Here is a 20,424-nt window from a genome sequence, read left to right on the forward strand (position 1 = left end):
ATTCAAAGCTGAGCCTTCTAGGATTTGGGAATGCAGGGGAACCTGGGAAATGCAGTTTCCGAGGAACGGAGAGGCTCAGGGAGGGGATGCTATTCAAAGACCGGCCTGGACATTTCTCTGGGCAAGGACTGTTAAGGACTAGAGGGCAAGAATTTAAAAGTCAATGCAAGGAAAACAGCAGCAGCAGCAGCAGGAGCAGCAGCAGCAACAACAACAACAACAAACCAGCAGACAAATAGGGGAGCAGGCACATCAAATCAAAGAGATTCCACACAGCTGAAGAAACAACCGAGCGAATTGATGTTTGACAGAGTGCCAGTCTGTACAGGCTGCTGGCTGTTCACCTGAAATGAATTCACATGGCTTTACAAGAAACACTCTGATCAAAAACGGGCTAACTATGGTCAAAGAGCTTGCCTAGTATTCAGGAGTCTGGATTCCATCCCCAGCACCATAGAAACCTGTAATCCCAGCACTCAGGAGGCAGAGGCAGGAGGATCAGGAGTTTAAGGTCATCCTTGTCTATACAGTGAGTGTGAAGCCAGCCTGGGCTAGTGACCTTGAATGATGTGAACAGGCGTGGTGACTCGTGTCTGTCATTCCACCCCTTGTAAGGATGAGGCTGGACGCTCACCATGAATTTGGGGACAATCTGTGCATCAGTGTAAATTCTTGTTTCAAATAAAGAAAATAAAATAAGCAAAACCTGGGAGCTGGAGAGACAGCTCAGTGGTTGAGGGCACTTTCTGCTCTCATAGAGGACCTGGGTTCAGTTGCCAGCACCCACATGGCAGCTCACAGCCATCTGCAACTCCAGTTCTCTTCTGCCCTCTTCTGCTCCAAGGACTCACACATGAACACAGTACACACAAACTCACACAGCACATAGCACCCACATACAAATCCATCAATTAAAAACAAAAACCCAAACCAAATAAGCAAACGGGGTGAAGAGAATTCTCAAAGGGGGGACATGCAAATGAACAACAGGTTTGTGGAAGGGCTCAGCCTCGCTCTCAACAAGAGAACCAAAAACCACAACCACAACAAGTCAAACAAAAGATAAATAAACACAAAACAAAATCCTCCCCCATCATAGTCAGAAAATAAATGCTACCAAAAGACAAAAAAAAAAAAAATGCCAGTGAGGTCGCAAAGAAAGGGAAGTCTTTGCTTATGTCTGGTGGCGGATGAGGAGCACACAGTCACAGCTCTCGCTCAGAGCAGTTCGAGAAGTCTCAGAAACCTAGGGCCGGGACCACTACACCGTCAGTCATCAGCCATCCTGCTATGGGTGCCTTCCGAGGGCAGTGCCAGCAGCCCCGAGGGACGATGTCTGCACCCATGCATAGGGCAGTGCTGTTCAGTGCAGTTAAGAGGCAGAACATGGGCGGGCGCATGCTGGGTACATGCACTGTGACATATTACCCAGGATGTCCTCGTCAGACATAAGGGGGTGAAACTGTCATTATAGTCACATGGCGGGCTCAAGAGACCATGATGAAAAGCTCAAGAACAGGATTGGAGGCTAGGAAGACAGATGCACTGTCACCTGGAGACCAGCAGCAGAGGAGGGCTAGAGAGCATGGGAGCCTGTAGAGTCTGAAGGCCGGAAGAAAGGACTGTGGACGACCCCAGCACAGACACGTGATAGCTGAGAGGCCTGGCAACCTCAGGGCTCTGAGCTGAAGATGCATCTAAGTCAACACACCCAAACATCCTTAGATCTCTAGTAGAGTTCTGTGAAACCATTCCCTGCCCATGGGGAGGTAATGGGAGATGAAGGAGAAAGATGCCTCTGCCCTGAGAAATAGCACGATGGCAGAGACCAGAGCTAGGCACATCTCCACCTGCCCCTGAAGTCCCTGTTCCTTACAGTGTTGATGTCATGGCCTCTATCTCACTTACAACGCACCCAGATCTTAGTCTGAGAAGCCGGGCTCCTCCCTACCACCTCTAGTCTCCTCTCTACACCCCCCCCGGCCTGCCAGATGCAGTCACTGACAGGCCATAGAGTGCCACGCTGCTGTGGAAATGAGTGGGGTAACCCCATGTCCATCAGCATCAGAAACAGAAGGAACGATTCCATAAGAAAGAAAAATCAGGACACTGAGGCTTGGGAGGAGCCACACTGTTTCCAAGGGCAAGCGCAGAAGAGAATTCTGAACTGAGTCTGTCTGACTCATGGGTCTGCGCTTAATTATGATACCCGAATAATGCTGACAGACGCGAGATTTCCTTAAAGGAAAAAAACCAATCATAGTCATATTTTATATGCCCACGTATTTGAGCTTTTCTTTTTCTTTTTTCTCTCTATGCAGTTCTAGCTGGCTGGGAACTAACTTAAGTAGACCAGGCTGGCCTTGAACTCACTGAGTTCCTCCTGCCTCTGTCTCCCCAGTGCTGGAATTAAAGGTGTGCGCCATCATATCACATGAGTGTGTCCTTTTTGCAGGAGGAAACAGAGAAGCAGAGAGGTCAAGCAACGTGCCTAAGGTCACAGCACTCAGCTGGTTCTGGAACACTCTTTGCTTGTCTGAAGGGAGGTGCGAGGGCTCTAACCTGCTGGGATCCAGACTGATTAGGACTCAACAACCCTTGACTATGCCGAGAAATATAAATATTTAATATGAGAATCGGAATTGACTGTTTCTTTCTTATGAGCCAGAGGCCAGCGCTGGCACTAGGAGGCTGGAGCTGGACATTCTGTGCTTGGCCACAGGCCCACGGTGCACACCAGCTGGGCGGAGATGGAGCAGAGGACGAGGTTGTGCTCAGATGAGGGTGCAGGAGGGGATCGAGAAGGCTCACACGGGCAGGGTCAGACCCAGTGCTGGGCATCAGATCAATGGAAAAAGTCTCTTCCATGTGGGCTGAGCAAGGGCAAGAAGGAAGTCAATTACTCATCTTCTCAGGTACTCCTGTGGTCTATTCTCCCACCGTGAATCCTGCTAGATGCTTTCCCTAGTCCTGACACCGCACATAACATATACCATCATATAACAGTTAGGGCACAGAGCATCTTCCCACATGGACCCCCTTCTGCCTAATCCCCAGGACCACTGAAGCTGGGTTAACACACCCCAGTTCACTGACATAAACTGAGGCATAGGTGCACCCGGGCCATCTCAATAAATGGAGAGACCTGTACCCTGATCTTGCGATGTCAACATGGCTTGTGGAAGGGAAGACTTTTCCAGCCACATGGGGTGAGCCGAGCATGGTGTCTGAATAGCAAGCTCACCACCTTGGCGTGGAGAGCACAGGCTGGGGCTGCACAAGACAGGCAGTGAGTGGGGCCCTGGGCAGGGCTGGAACAGCACCGACACAGTCCTGCTTCCTTAAGCATTTGTTTTGGCTTCAGTATATCACATAATTGTCTTTCCTTGGAGGGTCCTGCACTGGGTGGTGAGGGATCAGGCCTGGGCATGAGATGAACATGTGAGTGGGCTCCACCAGCCTCAGTCTCCCCAGTGGGAGAAGGGCTGGGTGTGTTTCCTGTGGAGCTCTGTGTGCTCCGAGCAGTGGGGCCTGCTCTCACCTTCCAGCTACTCTGAAGGACACCTCCTGTGTCAGTCAGCACAGCACAGGTCAGGGACTACAATGTTGTCATTGTTCTATGTGGCCCAAACATGGAAACATCTAGAACATTTATGGCAAATCTTTATTTGGGTTCTTGGGATTAGAACTCAGGTCCTCAAGCTTGTACAAGTCCTCTTGCTGACCCGGCCACCTCCCTATCCCCAGCTTTCTTATTTTTGTAAATACTGGCTAAGTGCCATCATGTAATGGTATGTGTCATATTGTATCATATCCTGATGGGTTTCTGATTATGGTACATTTGTGTAAATCCCAAAGAGATGCTGTGGGAAGTGGGGCCACTGGGGCCCTTGAGGGTGGGATTAGCACCCTTATTGAGGGGAGTCTTATTGTGTGAGGGCGCAGTGAGAAAGAGTCATCTATGCACCAGGACCTGACACCCCACAGGACCTGGATCTAGGATGTGCAGCCTTCGGACAATGCAAAGAAATGGGGTACACTCCCGAGAGTGAAGCCTGTAGTGGTTATTCCCAGCAGGGGAGATGCTTGCCCAGCCAGGGCTCAGCTGGGTGCCCAGGGAGCTACAGAGTCTGGGAACTCTTCATTGCCGAGCCTTCAGTGCAGACAATGGAAGCTCTGCGTTTTTACATGGGTCACTGGGACCCTACCCACTCAATACAAAAGTTCAGTTCATGACCCACCACTGGTCTTTTGATCTCAGCAGATTGTCACAGAATAACTCTGATGTCCCCTTCCAGTTTGGGCTCAAATCTGACATGTCATTCAGCAGTCCCTCCAGCCCCTGCCACTGGGTAGAAACCACCATCCTTTGTTCTGTGCGAAACTGGCAGACGATTAAGACCTGTGATTATTCTATAATGTCAGAAAATTGATGGCAGCAAATAGCTAAATGGGCTCAAAGTTGCTCAACGTGACACTTCGTTCCAAGCTTTAAGATGTCAGGCATTGCAGGCAGGGGCCGTCGGAAGCCGGGATTGCTGAGCCCACGCTACTGAGGCAAAGATTAAAGAGCAGTTTTAAAGATGAAAACAGCAGTTCTGGGGGACAGTGAGCCCCACTCCTCATTGCAGCCAGCGGGAACAGTTCCGCAGGCCTGCCATTGTGCAGAGTTGGGAACAGCTGGAGTGCAGGAAAAGGCCTCAATGGAGGGAGGGATTTGGGGAGAACTAATCCTTCAGAGGGTAATGAACGGGTAATTGATGAGGGATTTGAGATCTCCTAACGGCCCTTGACAGCTTGCTGTGCGGCTGTGCAAAGGGCCCAGGGTGGGTTTTCCTACGTTTTCTACTTCTTCCCGCAGCTCTCTCCTGCGGGCCCCTTCTTGCTTCTTTCCTTTCGACATAAGCTTCCTTTATCTGAAGGAAGGCCTCACTGGAGGGGGCTGGCTTTTCCCTCTTTTTTTTTTTTTGCTTTCTCTCAAGTGGGTGGGTGTGGAGTGAGCCAGTGCTTGCCTCTCTACTTGATGGACAGGCACACAATGGAGACATGCTGGTGAGACCCCAGCCTCAGGAGAATGAAAGCTCCTGCCTGCTCTTCCTCAGGCCCGGTAGCGCTTTGAAGGCACAGTGTAACAGGGTCTAAGAGAGGAGGCTGACAAACGCTCACCACCCTAGCCAGAGCAAAGAAATTCTGAAGAGGCTCATGTGCCCCTCCCTTTGGCCATCAAACTGTTCAAACAATGGACCCCAAGGCATTGGAATTTTCCCAGGAGTCTCATGCTGGGGAAGAGAAAGGCTGAAGCCTGGTGCCAGCCAGAGGGGGAGCCTGTCTCCCAGAGAGATCTCACGGAGTTCTGAGAACTTGTCAGACCACCTTGCAGGAGATCCTGCAGCAGACAGTGATGGGTCAGTGATGGGCAGGACCACACCCTGACCAGGACTGCTTAGCTATGCACACCTCCTACCCGCTGCTTAACCCTGAACCTCACGTCCGGACCCCAAGGACAAACTCGGAGTCTCTGGACCTCTTTGTCCCTCTTCCCAAGGTGGCCGCACAGAATGTCTCTCTGCTTTTCACTACTACTTAGCTGTTCAATTGACTCGCTGAGGACTGTGGATGAGTCTGGCTGGTTAGGGCTGCCTGGGCCCAGGTTCTAACCCTGACAGCTCTGGAAAGAGTAAATGTTCAATAAAGAGTGGCTGACTGGCTGCCCCACCACATGCCGGGCAACTCCTGCCCATGCGCCCTCATTAACAGCATAAGGCAAACATCTGTTTTCTCAGGCGGGCACCTTGCAGGGGCTAGGAGAACATTTAAATGATGAGTTACGAGTTCCAAACAGAGCCCTTAGGTGGACCTTAGAGGCAGACAGGCAGAGCCATCACCAATCTCTTAGCCTGTGTGATCTCCAGCAAACCATTTAACCTTTCTGGGCTTCAGAACCCTCATTAGAGAACGCACCTCCAGATGTCTGCAGGTGCAGGGAAGCCCACCAACCTTGTTCAGCAGACAGATTTGGGATCCTGGGTGACAATTCAGTAGGTCAGACATGGTATCCAGGATTTTACTTTTTTTGGGGGGGAGGGGAGTTAAGGACTGAACCCAGGGCTTCATGAAGGCATAGCGTCCCTCTCTGACCCGCACCACAGCCCTAGAATTTGCTCTGTAGTAAGCTCCCTGAAGGATCCTGGATGACAAGCCCCACCCTCACTGAGAGGAAAATGGGCAAATGACCCTGGGCCCCTGGGAACAGGTATGAGTGTCCCTTCTGTTCATCTTCACAGGGATGGCTCCAGAACACAGCAAGTAAACACACACACACACACACACACACACACACACACACACACACACACGGAGTCACGGAGTCACCGAGTCTCCTCCTATTGTCACACAGCTGTTAGAGGGTAGCTGAGATGAGGCCCCGAGCTGCTATGTATGCCCCCAGGCTAGTGAGCTAGTGAACAAGCTAGTGCCAAAGTGACTAACCCGGCACAGCTCAGACTAATATGTGTTCTGTGGGCACAGGGGGAAGGAAGGCAGGAGGTGTCACTGTGGGGGTGTCCTAGGTGAGCAGTGTGTGCCCCTGCCTGGGGGCAGGAATGAGGGGAAGAATCAAAGAGATGCTGAGACTATGCAGAATCTGTATGGCCATGATATGATAACACACACCCCTAATCCTAAGATACAGAAGGCAGAGGAATTCAGGTCATCATTGGCTACATAGCAAGTCTGAGGCCAGTGTGGGCTTCATGAAATCCCATAGTAAAAAAAAAAAAAAAAAAGAAATGAAAGAAAAAAATCACACCAGACCCTGCCTTCTCTGGAACACGACAAGTCTTGCACGGATAAGAGGGATGGCTCTGTACACATGGGAGAGACCACAATAGTCTCTGTGTGTGAAAACTTTCTACCCTCAAGGTAAGGCCATGTGCGTGGAACTTGGGTTCAAGCTGCTCTCTCCCAAGATCTCAGGAAGGATTACGCTCAAACGAAGTGCGGGGCCATACAAACACATCTTCTCCAGGGGAGGTGTCTTTCCTCTTCAAGAAGCCCTCACCCTAGGGGAACTTTGAGGGGGGCTGAGGCTCCAGATGTGTCCCTTCCACCTTCCTTCCTAGAATTCTCCAGGGAGGGGACTTCATTGTCACACACAACCACAAGGCGGCTCCTCCCAAGGTGAGCAGCGATGCACTGTGTGAATGTGGTGAACCCGAGCGCACCAAGGCTCACAGAATGTTCCATTGTAATTGAGTCCCTCCAGATCAATCGCTGCAGGACTTTCTCTGACATTTATGGCCTCAGACTCAAGTGTAAGACAGAAAAACATCCATGACACAGTGACCCAGAGTGCTGGCTTCTGAGTCCTCCTAACAAGAACACAACGTTCTTTAGAGCAGGTCGCTGCTGGCCTCTCTAAGATCCCTTGACATGCTCCCACCCATTTCCTGCAGCAGCAGGCTCCTTCAGAGTCCTGCGCCTCACCCCCAGGGCCTTTGCACACACTGTTTCCTTGGAATCCTAGCTGTTAAGACTTAAGAGCACTGAACATACCCGGGCTTGCTTCCTGTGGTTTCTGAGGTGATGAATACTTGGCAACACCCCTTAAAACTGACTGATAAGTCTTTTAAGAGACTCTGGCAGCCCCAAAGCCCCAGTGGTTGTTCTGTCAATGACCCCAAAGTTCTGAGGTTGCAGGCACACACAGTCATTCTCACCTCCCCCCCCCTTGTAAACAGGGATTTGAACTCAGATTCTCATGCTTGCACAGCAAGAACTCTTACCTAATGAGCCATTTCCCAAGCCCCCTGGGCATTAATAGGCATTTTCTTTAATTCCCTACAATATTCCAGTGTGTTCAGTAGCAGCAACCATTTTCAGAAGGGCTGGCTCTTAGTGGAACATGGGCTGAGCCTGTAACCATGGTCTGTCTTCTCTCATCTCACGCCTACCTTACAGACAGATGAGGAGCTGAGCTTACAGCCTGGAGTCCTAATCAAAGTCCCAGGGGTGTAAACACACTGAGCCATTCAATGGCTTCAGAGGCAGCAATGAGCGACCTGCCAGGTCCTCCACTGACTCTTACCTATTGCATGTCTCATGCTGCATGCACACCTGCCTCCTAACTACGTAGGTCAGCCCAACCCCGGGCTGCTGCAGCTGAGCATCGGCACCAAGGGAAAGCCTCAGACTGGGCCCTTCAGGCCACGGGGAGAGCGGCCTGAGAACCAGGTGGACAGGGGAGTCTGCTACATCTTTTACAGCTCTTCCCTGTTAGTAAGGTTTTTGTCCAATCATCACAGACCAAGGCTGCATAGACAGGGAAGGGACCCAGAATTAAAAAGACCATCAGCCTCTTGGTCTACAGTGGCTTCCCATTCCCACTGGTCACAGTCAAGAGAGTTCAAGGCTGCCGTGGCCCTTGCTCCTGCAGCCAGTCGGCCAGCTGAGACTGAGGGGCTAAAGTGCGGCCTCTCTGACTCAAATGCCACTTACAAGGTTACCACAGCTCAGCTCAAGAGTTTTCCACCTCTTCCAGGCAGCCCTCCTGAGTTACCTCCCCTAGGTCTGTAAGCCCTTCACTCCTACCAGCTGGTAGCCCTGGAGATGCATGCTCAGAACCTGCAGCCAGGGTGGGAATTATAGCTGCCCCCAAGTGAATCCTGTATCCCCTTGTGGCAAGTTTGTGGAAAGTCATGCAAAGAAGGGACCTGTCTTGTTTGCCATCAGAATCATCTAGGGGGGCTGGGGAGCTGGCTCTGAGGTAAATATTTTGTTGTATAAGCATGAGCACCTGAGTTCAGTCCCTACAACCCATGTACAAAGCTGGGTGCTGTAGCACGTACTTCTAATACCAGTTCTGGGAAAGTAGAAATAAGAGAACCCTGGAGTTCTCTGGACAGCTTGTCCAACGTTACATGGTGAGTACAAGGTCAGGAAGAGACACTGTCTCCTAAAACAGGAGATGGGGCTGGTGAGATGGCTCAGAGGGCAAAGATACTTGCCACTAAACCTGATAATCCAAGTGCCCCTTTGGTCACATGGTATACGGAGAGAACCAGCTCTTGAATAGTGCCCTCTGACCTCCACACATATGCCACGGCTCATGTGCAACCCTCTACATGCACACAAAATATATAAATAATAGATAAAATGCAATAAAAAATCATACAAAACTCCCACAGATACAGTAGACAGCTCCTGAGGATCAACATGTGAGGATGTCGTCTGGCCTTCATGCACATGTGGGCACACACGTGTGCATGTGCACAACCATCATCATTACTATGGTCATCATCCGTAGATATGCAACAGCTATACTTCCCAGCCTAGCCTGTCTTCAAAGTTGAAGTCTGGGTCCCAGACTGTGGCGGCTGAGGCTAGAGTCTCTGTGGGGAGCAGCCAGGTGTCTCTGACTCTGGTCAGGCTCAGACTTGAGGATGGCAAATTTAATTCAGCCATTGCTGCTTAGAGCTGGGTGACCTCAGACCACTCATGACCCTCTGGGTGACAATCCACATACAGTGTTTCTCAGATCCTGGCCTACCCTGACACCTTTTGGCCAGGTTAGAAGAACCAAAGAGCTGTGCCCATCCTGGACGTGGTGCAAATCTATGGCCATCAGGCACACTATGTGGCCCTCTTTCACACCCAGTACACTGACCCTGTGGACCATCAGACTCGAAGTCAGAAGAGAGTGTTCCTGTCCCTGCCATGTGGGTGGTCCGAATGAAAGGATCCACTTACCCCAGAGGGCCATAAACACAGAGAAGAAGACAGTGGCAGGGTTGTCAAAGAGGTGACTGGCACGGGCCGTGGCACAGGCTGAACTCATCTTCCAGTAGCTGCAGGTCTTGTCACACAGGGGACACATGGTGATATTGTGTCTCTGGTCACACATCTCCATGCTGCAAGATAGAGGTGGCCTCAAGTTCCAGTCTACTTCCCAGGGGCCATGGAGGTTGGCCCTGGCAGTCACAGTCAAGGCATGTTGGCTAGCTGCAGCCACTCTGTCCCCTCTCCCTGCCACAAGCCTCACAGGCATGGGACCCATACCTAACCATGAGTTTCAGGGCCCCAGGCTCCACTTAAGACCCTGATGTTGTCCGACATAAGCTTCCGTGGTTTGGGGGTAGGGCCCCGGATCTTCACCTTGAACAGAACCCTGACATAGCCAGTTCTAAAACACCCACCTATGCCCATATACTTCTTGGGGCAGAAAGAATCACCAGAGTGTTCCCTCTGGGGTGAACCTTGGACAGTGATACCCGAGGTCAACACCCCTGACACCTCCACGGCCCAGTATCCCCAGACAGCCTTCCTACTGTCCCCAGGTCCTGTCAAAGCTGTGCTGCGCATGGAGGCCAGTTACTTCTGTGGTCAGGCCTGGACGCCCAAGGGAGGAAGGGAGTCAGCTGCAGCCAGGAGGCCCTCACTGTGGCCAGACCCATGCTGGGTGACTCCCTGGTAGCACTGGGCATCAGGCCACGACCCTTACAGGGCAAACTGGACAGCTACTATGATGAAGAAAGGGTGACCAGGACTCAAAGGAGTATGTCCCTAAGCAGCCAGGTCTCCAGGCATCCCGAGGGGCTCACTCAAGAGACAGGAGGCTTCAGGATGGTAGGTCCTGGTCAATGGAGTGGGTGCACAAGCTTGGCTAGGCTCTGAAGCAATGCTTCAGGAGATGAGGACCCGGGCCCTCCCCTACATATGCTGGAACAAACTTAGAAGCCACCAGCAGCAGCCTGTGTGGTGTTCCCTGGCCTGGGAGCTAACACACTGCAATTCCACCTTTGTGACTGGGAGCAGGAGCCTAGAGAAGAAAAGTAAATTCCTTAGGGCCACGCAGCAAGGTAGAACTTGAACCCCATTCTCTGAACAAAGTCCTGTGTTTAGAATGGCTCCTAGGGTCACACACCCCCTGCTAAGGTCAGGCTTCTAGGCTGTTCTACACTGTTCTGAGCTCTGTGACCTCTAGCTTCAGGCTCAACATTTCTGGTAAATTAGGAGGGGAGCAGGCATACTGCCCTCTAGCCACAGCCTGCCCTGACTCTCTCCTTCCTTTGAACTTGGACCTGACCCTGATCTATAAATAGATGCACGGGCTGGAGAACTCATTCCCAGGGTCAGATGGCCATCCGGGAGAAAGCTGAAGTGGGGAGTTTAGCTTTCTTTTCTTCTTCTTTAGATTTCTGGATCCACATGAGCGCGCGCGCGCGTGTGTGTGTGTGTGTGTGTGTGTGTGTGTGTGTGTGTGTGTGTGTGTATACAGGGCTCTCATTCAGAGATTGGGGTTCAAGTCTCACCTTTCTGCGTGGCCCTAAGGAATGTACTTTTCTTCTTCAGGCCCCTGCTCCCATTAATGAAGGTGGGATTGCAGTGTGCTAGCCCCTCAGGTCAGGGAACACCACACAGACTAGTGACGAAGCTCCACCTCTGCTGCTGGTGGCTTCTAAGTTTCAGAGGATGTACACACACACACACACACACACACACACACACACACACACACACACACACTTGTGCTGGCTCTCAGGGACCCTCTTCTGTGCCCAAAGCAGAGGGCACCAGCTCCATTCTCTTCTTGTGCATCAGGGGTGTTGGCCACTCACCACAGATGCAAAGATGAGAACAGGCTAACCGCAACCAAGACAGTGATTGTGGTGTATCTGGGCAGATGTGATGTACACACAAACGTGGGAAAGAGGCGGGCACCGGGAAAGAGGAACCATGTGCCTTGGAGCCTGAGGCTCTGAAGTCTCAGCTCTGGTGTGTGTGTGACCATGCAGCCTTGGGAAGGGTGCTGAGTCCAGTTGCCTTGGTTTCCCAGTCTACCAAGACAAGCTGAGTCTAAGGGGTACAATGCTGTCGGATGGCTGGGAAGGTGCAGCAAAATGGACCAGCATGTGGATGGCCCTTTCAAGGCCATCTTCTTGGGGCCTTAAATGAGCGCAATGTCACCAGATGCCCAGGGCTTGGTCCTTCAGGGCCCATCTCTCTCCTCTCACTGAGACAGATTAGCAGGCACGACTCCAGTTGTTACTGGTCTGGTCTGAGCTCCCTCTTCTTGGTGGGTAGAAGGCCATTCCTGATGTGTAATATGCACCTCAGGGTCATGCTGTCTGTTTGGCCCAAGACCGGCACCAAGCGGTGCCAAGGCACAGTTCGGCCCGCCTGCCTGCCTGCTGCCTGCCTGCGAGTCTTACAGTTTGTCTGAGTTGTGCTCCCTCACCCCCACACCAGCCTCAGCTTCCAATACAAATGCCAGCAGCCAGACAAAAGCCCTTTTTCTGGGGGCCTTAAGCTCAGCCAAAATCAAGAAATAGTCTGAAGGTCCAGTACTCAGAGAGGATAGGTGGGGCAGGGCGCACAGGGTGATGTCACTGGCCACCACCTCCCTGAGACCTCAGCCTTGTCTGATGGACTCCAAGGGGGACTCCATGCCTCTGGCTGCCATGCAAGATCAACTGGGGCAGAAGCCAGGATTGGACAGGCCTGGGTATTGGCTTCGTCCATGCCGCTGGTCACCGCTTTTCTGACCATATGAATTAGGGAGACGGAGCTGCCAGAGTAAAAAAACCTGGCGCCCTCTCTTGGGGAGTCCACACCCTAGCTGGCAGGGCCCCTTCTATTCAGGGACATCATGGGAACACCCCTATTCCACTACCTGACCCTCACAAGCTTTGAGCTCTGGCAGCTGACAACCAGCCTTGCCGCCTCCAAGTCTCAGCCATTTTTGTCTGTCCCATCAGCAAACCCCAGCATGCATTGCATTATCCTGGCATTATAAAGCCTTGTATTGTACATGCGGACACAGGGACAAGCTTTCTCCAATCTGAGACTGAGGGAACTGGGGAGGGTATTCGGGTGAAAGGAATAGCAGATGCCTTATTCACATATTAAAACATTATGGAAGGGGTTGGAGAGATAGCTCAGTGGTTAAGAGTTCTGGCTGATCTTCCAGAGGTCCTGGGTTAGAGTCCCAGCACCCATGTGGCAGCTCACAGCCATCTTTAACTCCAGCTCCAGGACGATCTTCTGCTCTCTCCCAGCCACCAAGGGTACTGAGCACACATGGTGCACACACATACAATACACTCATACACACAACAAAACACACATACAACACACTCATATACACATAATTACAATAAAACACCACAGAGGCAAAATTGGCCAGATATGGTCTTTCTGGTCTGACAAAACCCCACCTCCTCCCCAGACGACAGACATGGGGTTCTCTACTGATCAGAACCAGCAACAATGCTCCAATGCACAGCTCCACGGCAGAGGCAGTGCCAAGAAGGTCCTGCAGCTGGTCATGGGGGTGAGAGCTCAGATCCTCTGGGTAGTCTCAGAACATGGGCACCCCTCATCATCGTGTCTCCCACAAAACGCAGGGTTGGTGCCTACCTGGGGATGTTTTCGTCCACAGTGGCACATCCATAGAGGAAGACAATGACACCCACGATTGAGGCAGGGATGAGCATCTGGGTGTAGGCGCCAAGCCAGGCAAAGTACAGGCCAACCTTCTCGCCAAAGTATTTCCTATGCCAAGAAACAAAGGGATGCACTCAGACCCTAGACCATGGAACACATCACACCCTAGACCACGGAACACATCACACCCTGGCCCCCTCCCGACAATGAACAACTTCAATTGGACCACTGATTCTTCTGCCTGAGAGTCGGACAGTGAGGCTCCAGGACACCTCATCAGGTTTGGGGTGCTCTTTAGTCTTTGTATATGCTCCTACCTACCTGCAAATGTTCTACCACTAAACTGTAACCCTAAAAATATTCATACTTTCTCTCTCTTTCTTTCTCATATATCCCAGGCTGAACTCAAGCTCAATATATAGTTGAGAATGACCTTGAACTTGTAATTCTCCTCTTTTCTTCTTCCAATTACTGGGTTTACAGGTGTGCACTGCCATGCCTAGCTTACTCTGTGCTGAGGATTGAACCTAGGGCTACAGGCAAGCACTCTACCAGCTGGGCTGGATCTCCAGCCTCCCAGCTTTTGGAGACTGGATTTTTCTCTTTGGCTCAGGCTACCTTTGACCTCACTATACAGGCTGGCCTTAAAATCCTGATCTTCCTGCCTCAGTCTTCCAAGTATTGGGATTACACATGTGTGTCACCAGGTTTGATGCTGCCTTTCCTCTGCGCCCTGAGGAAGGGTGCACTTCCATTTGTGAAGCCTTAACTGGTGATCCAGGTGTGTCCCCATGGCTGTGGGTTCCATCCCAAGCCCAATCAGTATAAACAACAAATAAAACTTTGTCAGAGGGGCTGGAGAGATGGCTCAGAGGTTAAGAGCATTGCCTGCTCTTCCAAAGGTCCTGAGTTCAATTCCCAGCAACCACATGGTGGCTCACAACCATCTGTAATGAGGTCTGGTGCTCTCTTCTGGCCCTCAGGCATACACACAGACAGAATATATATTGTATACATAATAAATAAATAAATATTTAAAAAAAAAACTTTGTCAGAGGTATCAAGTAAATTAACCACTCCCCGCTGAGAGTCTGCTGACCCTCCCTGTATTGTCACCATTCACATCTACCAAGCCGCCACAGGATTTGAAGCCCAACTAGCTGCCCCTCCTGCCAGCCTCGCAGGCTGTCCTGCAGGTTCTCTCAGACCTGGTTACAAATTCTCACACCTTGAGGCAGAGACTTCTTCCCTTCCACACCCCAAAGCAGGTGATCTCAGCAGCTATCCTGCTGGCCACGCTGAGGAGAACTCAAGGGCACACAGTGGGAATGGCCAAATGCTGGTCCTCCAATAGACATGGCTAGGCAGTGTCACAAACCCTGTTGGAGCTGTCTTGCCTCCTGGAGACCCAACGGCCCATACAGCCTTCAAGTACAAACTGGTTCCCATGTGGCTGAATATCTGGAGCAGTTGACATGAGCAGGGACTTTACCATCCGGGACATGTCCTTGAGTCTCACTTCACACAGCCACTGCCTAAGAGGCCAGGTGCCCCGACTCACCTGACCAGGTCAATGGGCTGATATTTGTAGAAGACCCCATAGCTTGCCCATTCCTCATATAGGAGCTGGAGAGAGGAAAGAATGGAGAAGGAGCTGGTGAAAGGTCACACATTGACGCTGCTCCCTGGGAGAGCTTCAGAGTTTCAGTTAGCCTCTCCATCATTCATTCCTTCATTCAACAAATGCTTACAGAATGCCAGGGAAGGAACTGACATTCTGGGTTCAACCAGGGGTAGGAAAGATGCTTCCAGAAGGTTATGGAATCTCAGCTTCTTATGACTGAATTGGGAATTCATCTATAACATCTGACATCAAGAGGTCACTTAGGTCAGACACCAGATTGTTTATTATCTAAACCACCAGCATTCAAGCGGAGAGACATGAACATCAAAATTGAAAAAAAAAATCTGGCATACAGAGAACACGAGGTTCATCTCCTGAGATTAGGCTTCTGATAGACACCTGTCAAGAGACCAGGGCCAGCCACATAGCTCAGCCCGTAAAGGTGCTTGCCACGGCAACCTGAATTTGATCCCCAGGACCCACATTACTAACTTGCATTCACACCAAGCTCCTGTGTCACACTCTCCAGGTGCAGGGTCTTTCATGGCAGGAGAGAGGCCTAAACCCCCCAAACAGCTGCCTATGGAAAGGGAGGATGGCTGCCCCTCTGCTCAGGCCAAACTCCCTCCCAAGTGTAAAGTCTAAGGTTAGAGCAGGGGATGAAGGAGCCCTCTAAAGCATCCATGACCTCTTCTCCCAATCCCAGAAACTGACACAGCCAAGAGTTTCTGAGCATCTTGCTTTGGGTTCTACAATGAGGCTGATGTACTACACTGACCTCAGCTGGTAGGCAGAGACAAGACTCTTGCAGAACATCCTTCTGCCCTGCTAAACTCACACAAAAGAGCTGCCAGCCTTACCTGCCAGCCAAGAGGTGCTTGCTTAAGGTAACCCTACCAGTGGGGCTTGAGAAGGTCACTGTGGGACTCCTGACCACATCCTCATGATCACCTTGAACAAGGCCAGAGCAGTGGATCTATCCCAGGAATGACTCAACACACATACATCTAGAAAGTATGGATGGTGTAGGAACCACAGATTAAAAAAGACTCCAAATGTGTGAAAAGGACAGAGTGGTCCAAACCCCAGAACAGCTGTCTGTGTATTGTCATTACGCCTGTGTACAGATCGGATGGTAAGGGGACCCAGAGAACCTCCTTGGCACACACCATCCATGCCTATCCTGGGCTCTGTCCCCACATTCTTCCTAAGAACCCTCTGTCAATCTTTTGTGGGACAGGACTGTCTGATTCCCAGTCAAGCTACTCTGTTGGCATCAGAATAGTAACAGGAGGGAGACTGGGTAGGGATGGCTCTGTGGATTCCCATGGGTCCCTGCCTCATACTCTGTTGCTTGCTGTGTGTCTTCGTTCTGTAACATTCAACTACATTTATTTAAATGCCATCGTGTGTGTGCCCATGTACAAATGTGTGTACATATATGTGCATGTGGACACATGATGACAGCTTCGATGTCATCTGTAGGAAGGCCATCCACCTCCTTTGAACTCTTGTTAGCCTAGAGATTACCAGCTGGACTAGGCTGGCTGTCCGCAGCACCCCAGACACCCTCCTGTTTCCCTTTGCAAGTTGCTGCATTGACATATTTTTCAACAGGTTCCAAGAATAGAATTCAGGTCCTTGTGCTTATAAGACAAGTTCTTCACCAACTCAGCTATTTCCCCAGCCCCTTAACATTCAGATTCAAAAATTGGGATGAGGTGGGTCTCTGTACCCAGATGTGCAGCCATTCATATGGAATGGACGAATGGACTCCCTGAATATGTACAGTTGAGTCTCATATGACTACTAGGAGCTTGGACCTTTTGGGAGGAAATCAGGGTTTTAGGAGGTTGCAGAATTAGGGTCCTGATCTCAGACATCAAGGATCTTTTAGATGGGGCAGGATGGTTGCTGTCTGCAGGCAGGGAAAACAGCAGGCCATCTTCTTGCAGACCTTAGTGCCCTGTCTGTTCAGCCTCCCCATCAGTGGTTGAGCTTCCCATGCTGCCTGAGATGCTCTCTCCCAGTTCAAAAGGTCCAGATGGGGACAACTGGTTCATGTGACTCTTTGGAGATGAAAGACAGGTAGGCCGCATGACCCACACATGTATCAGCCTCAAGGGGAGAGGGAGCCCTTCTATCTATCTATCTATCTATCTATCTATCTATCTATCTATCTATCTATCTATCTATAATCTATCTATCTTTCTATCTTTTAAGATATTGCAGTATCTATGACTTTGTTGTGTAGCTGAGGATGACTTTGAACTCCTGACCTTCCTGATGTCAACTCCTCCTAAGTACTAATTAGGATTGTAGCCACCATGACCTGTTTATGCAGTACTTGGGAGTGAACCCAGGGTCTTGTGGAACTGGGCAAGCACTCTACCAATGAAGCTGCTATTCCAACCCTTCTCCAGCTCTGAGAATTAAGAACTGTGTGTTTCACCCACAGCCAGTCCACATCCCTCCAGGGAGTAGGGAAGAAAGCAAGTGAGAGACCGAGGCACCTGCGAGGAGCAGGGAGCCCTTCTGTGAGGCTGGGATGTGCCTGCCAGTTCCCTACCAGCATGGCTTTCTCTGGCCCCTAAAGTCCCAGATGGGGCTCACACAGGATGAAAACTGAGATATACCCATCCATTTATTCATCTATCCATGCATCTATCTTTCCATATAACTAATTACTCATTCATCCATGTACCCATCCACCCACCCATCCATCCCTCCTTATATCCACCCACCCACTTGAGCATCATTATTCTCTGGTTTTTCAATGGGCCAGGCCTTGTATACTTTGCTGGGACATATAATTCACTGGAGTGTGGGGTGTTCCCAGGAGAGTTAATAGTTGGGCCTGGACAACCTGGAACCGTGTCACTGAACCTGACACTTAGCAGAGCCAGGAAGTTATCTGAATAAGTAACAGCTATTCCTGACATGGTGTGACTGTCATCCAAATTACTATGACCAGCATGACAACTAGTAGGTTGTGCTCTGGAGCAAGCAGGGGGCTAGGGATGGGGGAGCAAAATGGGGTTGCTGCTGTCCATGGAAGAAAGACCTGTCAAGAGCCTGAGACACAAGGGGTAAGGGAGACCCAGAGTTGGCTAGGACATGGAGTGGATCATGCTTCTCCAGCAGGATTGGATAGGGAGTTCATCGGGTCATGGGGTCTCAGATGAATGCCAGATGGGACACTAAAAATAACCAAATATGTCATTTTTATGCTAAACCAGATAGAATCTTCAGCTAGATTCCCGGGCAGGCAAGTTACATCAAGTACTAACCATTTGAAAACAAGCCTGGGGCTGGAAGAGTCTGAGAGGGAAGAACATACCACCCAGAGGTCCCCCAGGCCTGAGGTGTGGGGACAAAGCCTCTATTGTGAAGTTCACAAGGACTCACGCATGCAAGGCCACTTGCAGAGGGACAGGGACGCCCCTCTCTAGGAAGGAGCCTGGGTTTGTTGGGCTAACAGACAGGCTTGTATGGATGCAGTGTGGAAGGCTGTCAAGGGACAGGGGCATTCCTGAGTGGAGAGCAGGCATCTGGGGAGGGGAAACGCTCACTTAGGAGCAGCTTCATGGGGATCCCCTGGGCAGAGTGAGGATTCTGGGCTGCTGGAGAAATGAGGAAGTGTTGTGGTGAATGGCATGTAGTGTTTCCCAGAGGGCGCTCCACTGACCTCCGGCTTGGCAACTTCTCTGTTCAAAAGAATTCCAGGACAGCTAGGTTTGAACACCATGAAACCAGTTCCCCAGGATGCTGTGGGGACTGTGGCTCTCTGGGCAACTGGACACTGCTGAGTCCATGTTTACAGATCCTGGTGTCGGTGGAATGAGGCCAGGTGCCTTCAACAAGGAGCCAGGGAAAGGTACAGGGTGACCCCGTAAGACAGGGGTTCCCTGGAAATCAGTGCAGGAGAGGAGGGTAGAGAGGAAGAGGTGGGCTCCAAAGAGGTACTTTTCCTTTGCATGGTCAGCTGCCTGTCAAGGGCAGGGTAAAGGGACTGCAAAAAGGAAACAGAAAGCTCCTCAGGCCATTCATCCCTCCCAGCCCCGCCTCCAACTCAGCTGTTGCAGACTTACTTTCCTGTCGTTGAACTCAACGTTGTCACCCTCATAGTCTCCCTGTGAATGGAAGCAGAAGTAAGTTCTGACTGGGCCACAAGGCATGAGGCTCGCCAGTTACCCCTCCTCCCACTGACAGGGCTGTGTGAGCCCCAATTCCCAGTCAGGGCTGTGTGAGCCCCTCTTCCTATGGTCAGGGTTATGTGAGCCCCGCTTCCCATGGTCAGGGTTGTGTGAGCCCCAACTCCCATGGTCAGGGTTGTGTGAGCCCCAACTCCCATGGTGAAGGCTGTTTGAGCCCCTTTTCCCATGGTCAGTGTTGTGTGAGCCCCGCTTCCCATGGTCAGGGCTGTGTGAGCCCCAACTCCCATGGTCAGGATTGTGAGTCCTGCTGGCCACTTTGCCTCTGACACCAGACTCCCCAAGATTTGTCTCCCATCAACACAGAGTGGGATCCCAGAGGAGACCATAGCATTTCTTTGAAGTTGGCAGGGTTAAAGAAAGAGGCCTTTGAGGGAAAAGCCTGCTGAACAAGAACATATGGCATACTCTGAGATGTCCCCAGAGTCTTGTCTAGGCTTCCACTGTTAGGTGTACCACAGTAAATCACACAATTTCTGAATATCCAGATCCCTGAGCCCAACATGCCCAGAGACTCAAATATGCAGCCTGACCTTCCTGAGGACACACAGGGAAGTGTTTAGTCAGACCCGGAACTCATAACCAGATTGCTAAAGTCAAAGGAAGAGAGGATCCAAAAGCTGAAAGTGAGCCCCAAAACCACTAAGGGGGAACAGCAAAAGAGTCGCTCTCCCCAGCAATCCACACCATATGTAGCTGACCTGGGTCAACCACCTGCTTTTGCTGGTCATTAGCAAGATACATCATGGCCCCTTAAGAGCCTGTCTAGAGCCACCTTCTCCCCTCCATTGGTCGGCAATGTTTGCAGTGCCTGCCACCCCTGCCAGGTGGGGAAGATCTGGCCATGTCCTCAAGCAAGCGGCCCAATGCTTCCTTCTGGACTCCAGGGATCCCCTCCCACCCAGGCTCAAGTCCTTTCGGTGTTTTCATGAATGGGTCTAGTGGTGCCAGTATGGATTCATTCATACCGGAGGCTTGCTTGTGCTGACTCGAAGGCAGGCAGAAGCCAACCCGGAAGGAAGCCACAAGCAGCCAATATAAATGTCACCAGCCTTTCTGTGCAGGTGACACCTCTGATTACTGGAGACCTCCCCAGGGTCTCACTCTGAATAGGTGACTCTTAGCTCAGAGGACTAATGCTAG

General features: G+C 51.1%; 1 protein-coding gene across 2 annotated transcripts in view; it reads right to left on the reverse strand.

The window, feature by feature from the left end:
- Ano1 (anoctamin 1) overlaps positions 1–20,424 on the reverse strand; it is a 151,111-nt gene that overhangs the window by 40,038 nt on the left and 90,649 nt on the right. For both annotated transcript variants that reach the window (XM_013347975.2, XM_026781689.1), the window contains 4 exons: positions 19,159–19,200; positions 15,005–15,069; positions 13,417–13,551; positions 9,748–9,908 (listed from right to left, as the gene is read on the reverse strand). In XM_013347975.2, the coding sequence (XP_013203429.2) occupies positions 9,748–9,908; positions 13,417–13,551; positions 15,005–15,069; positions 19,159–19,200 (403 nt within the window). The remainder of the gene's footprint in view (positions 1–9,747; positions 9,909–13,416; positions 13,552–15,004; positions 15,070–19,158; positions 19,201–20,424) is intronic.

This window comes from Microtus ochrogaster, chromosome 8 (assembly GCF_000317375.1).
Source record: "Microtus ochrogaster isolate Prairie Vole_2 chromosome 8, MicOch1.0, whole genome shotgun sequence".
Taxonomy (NCBI): domain Eukaryota; kingdom Metazoa; phylum Chordata; class Mammalia; order Rodentia; family Cricetidae; genus Microtus; species Microtus ochrogaster.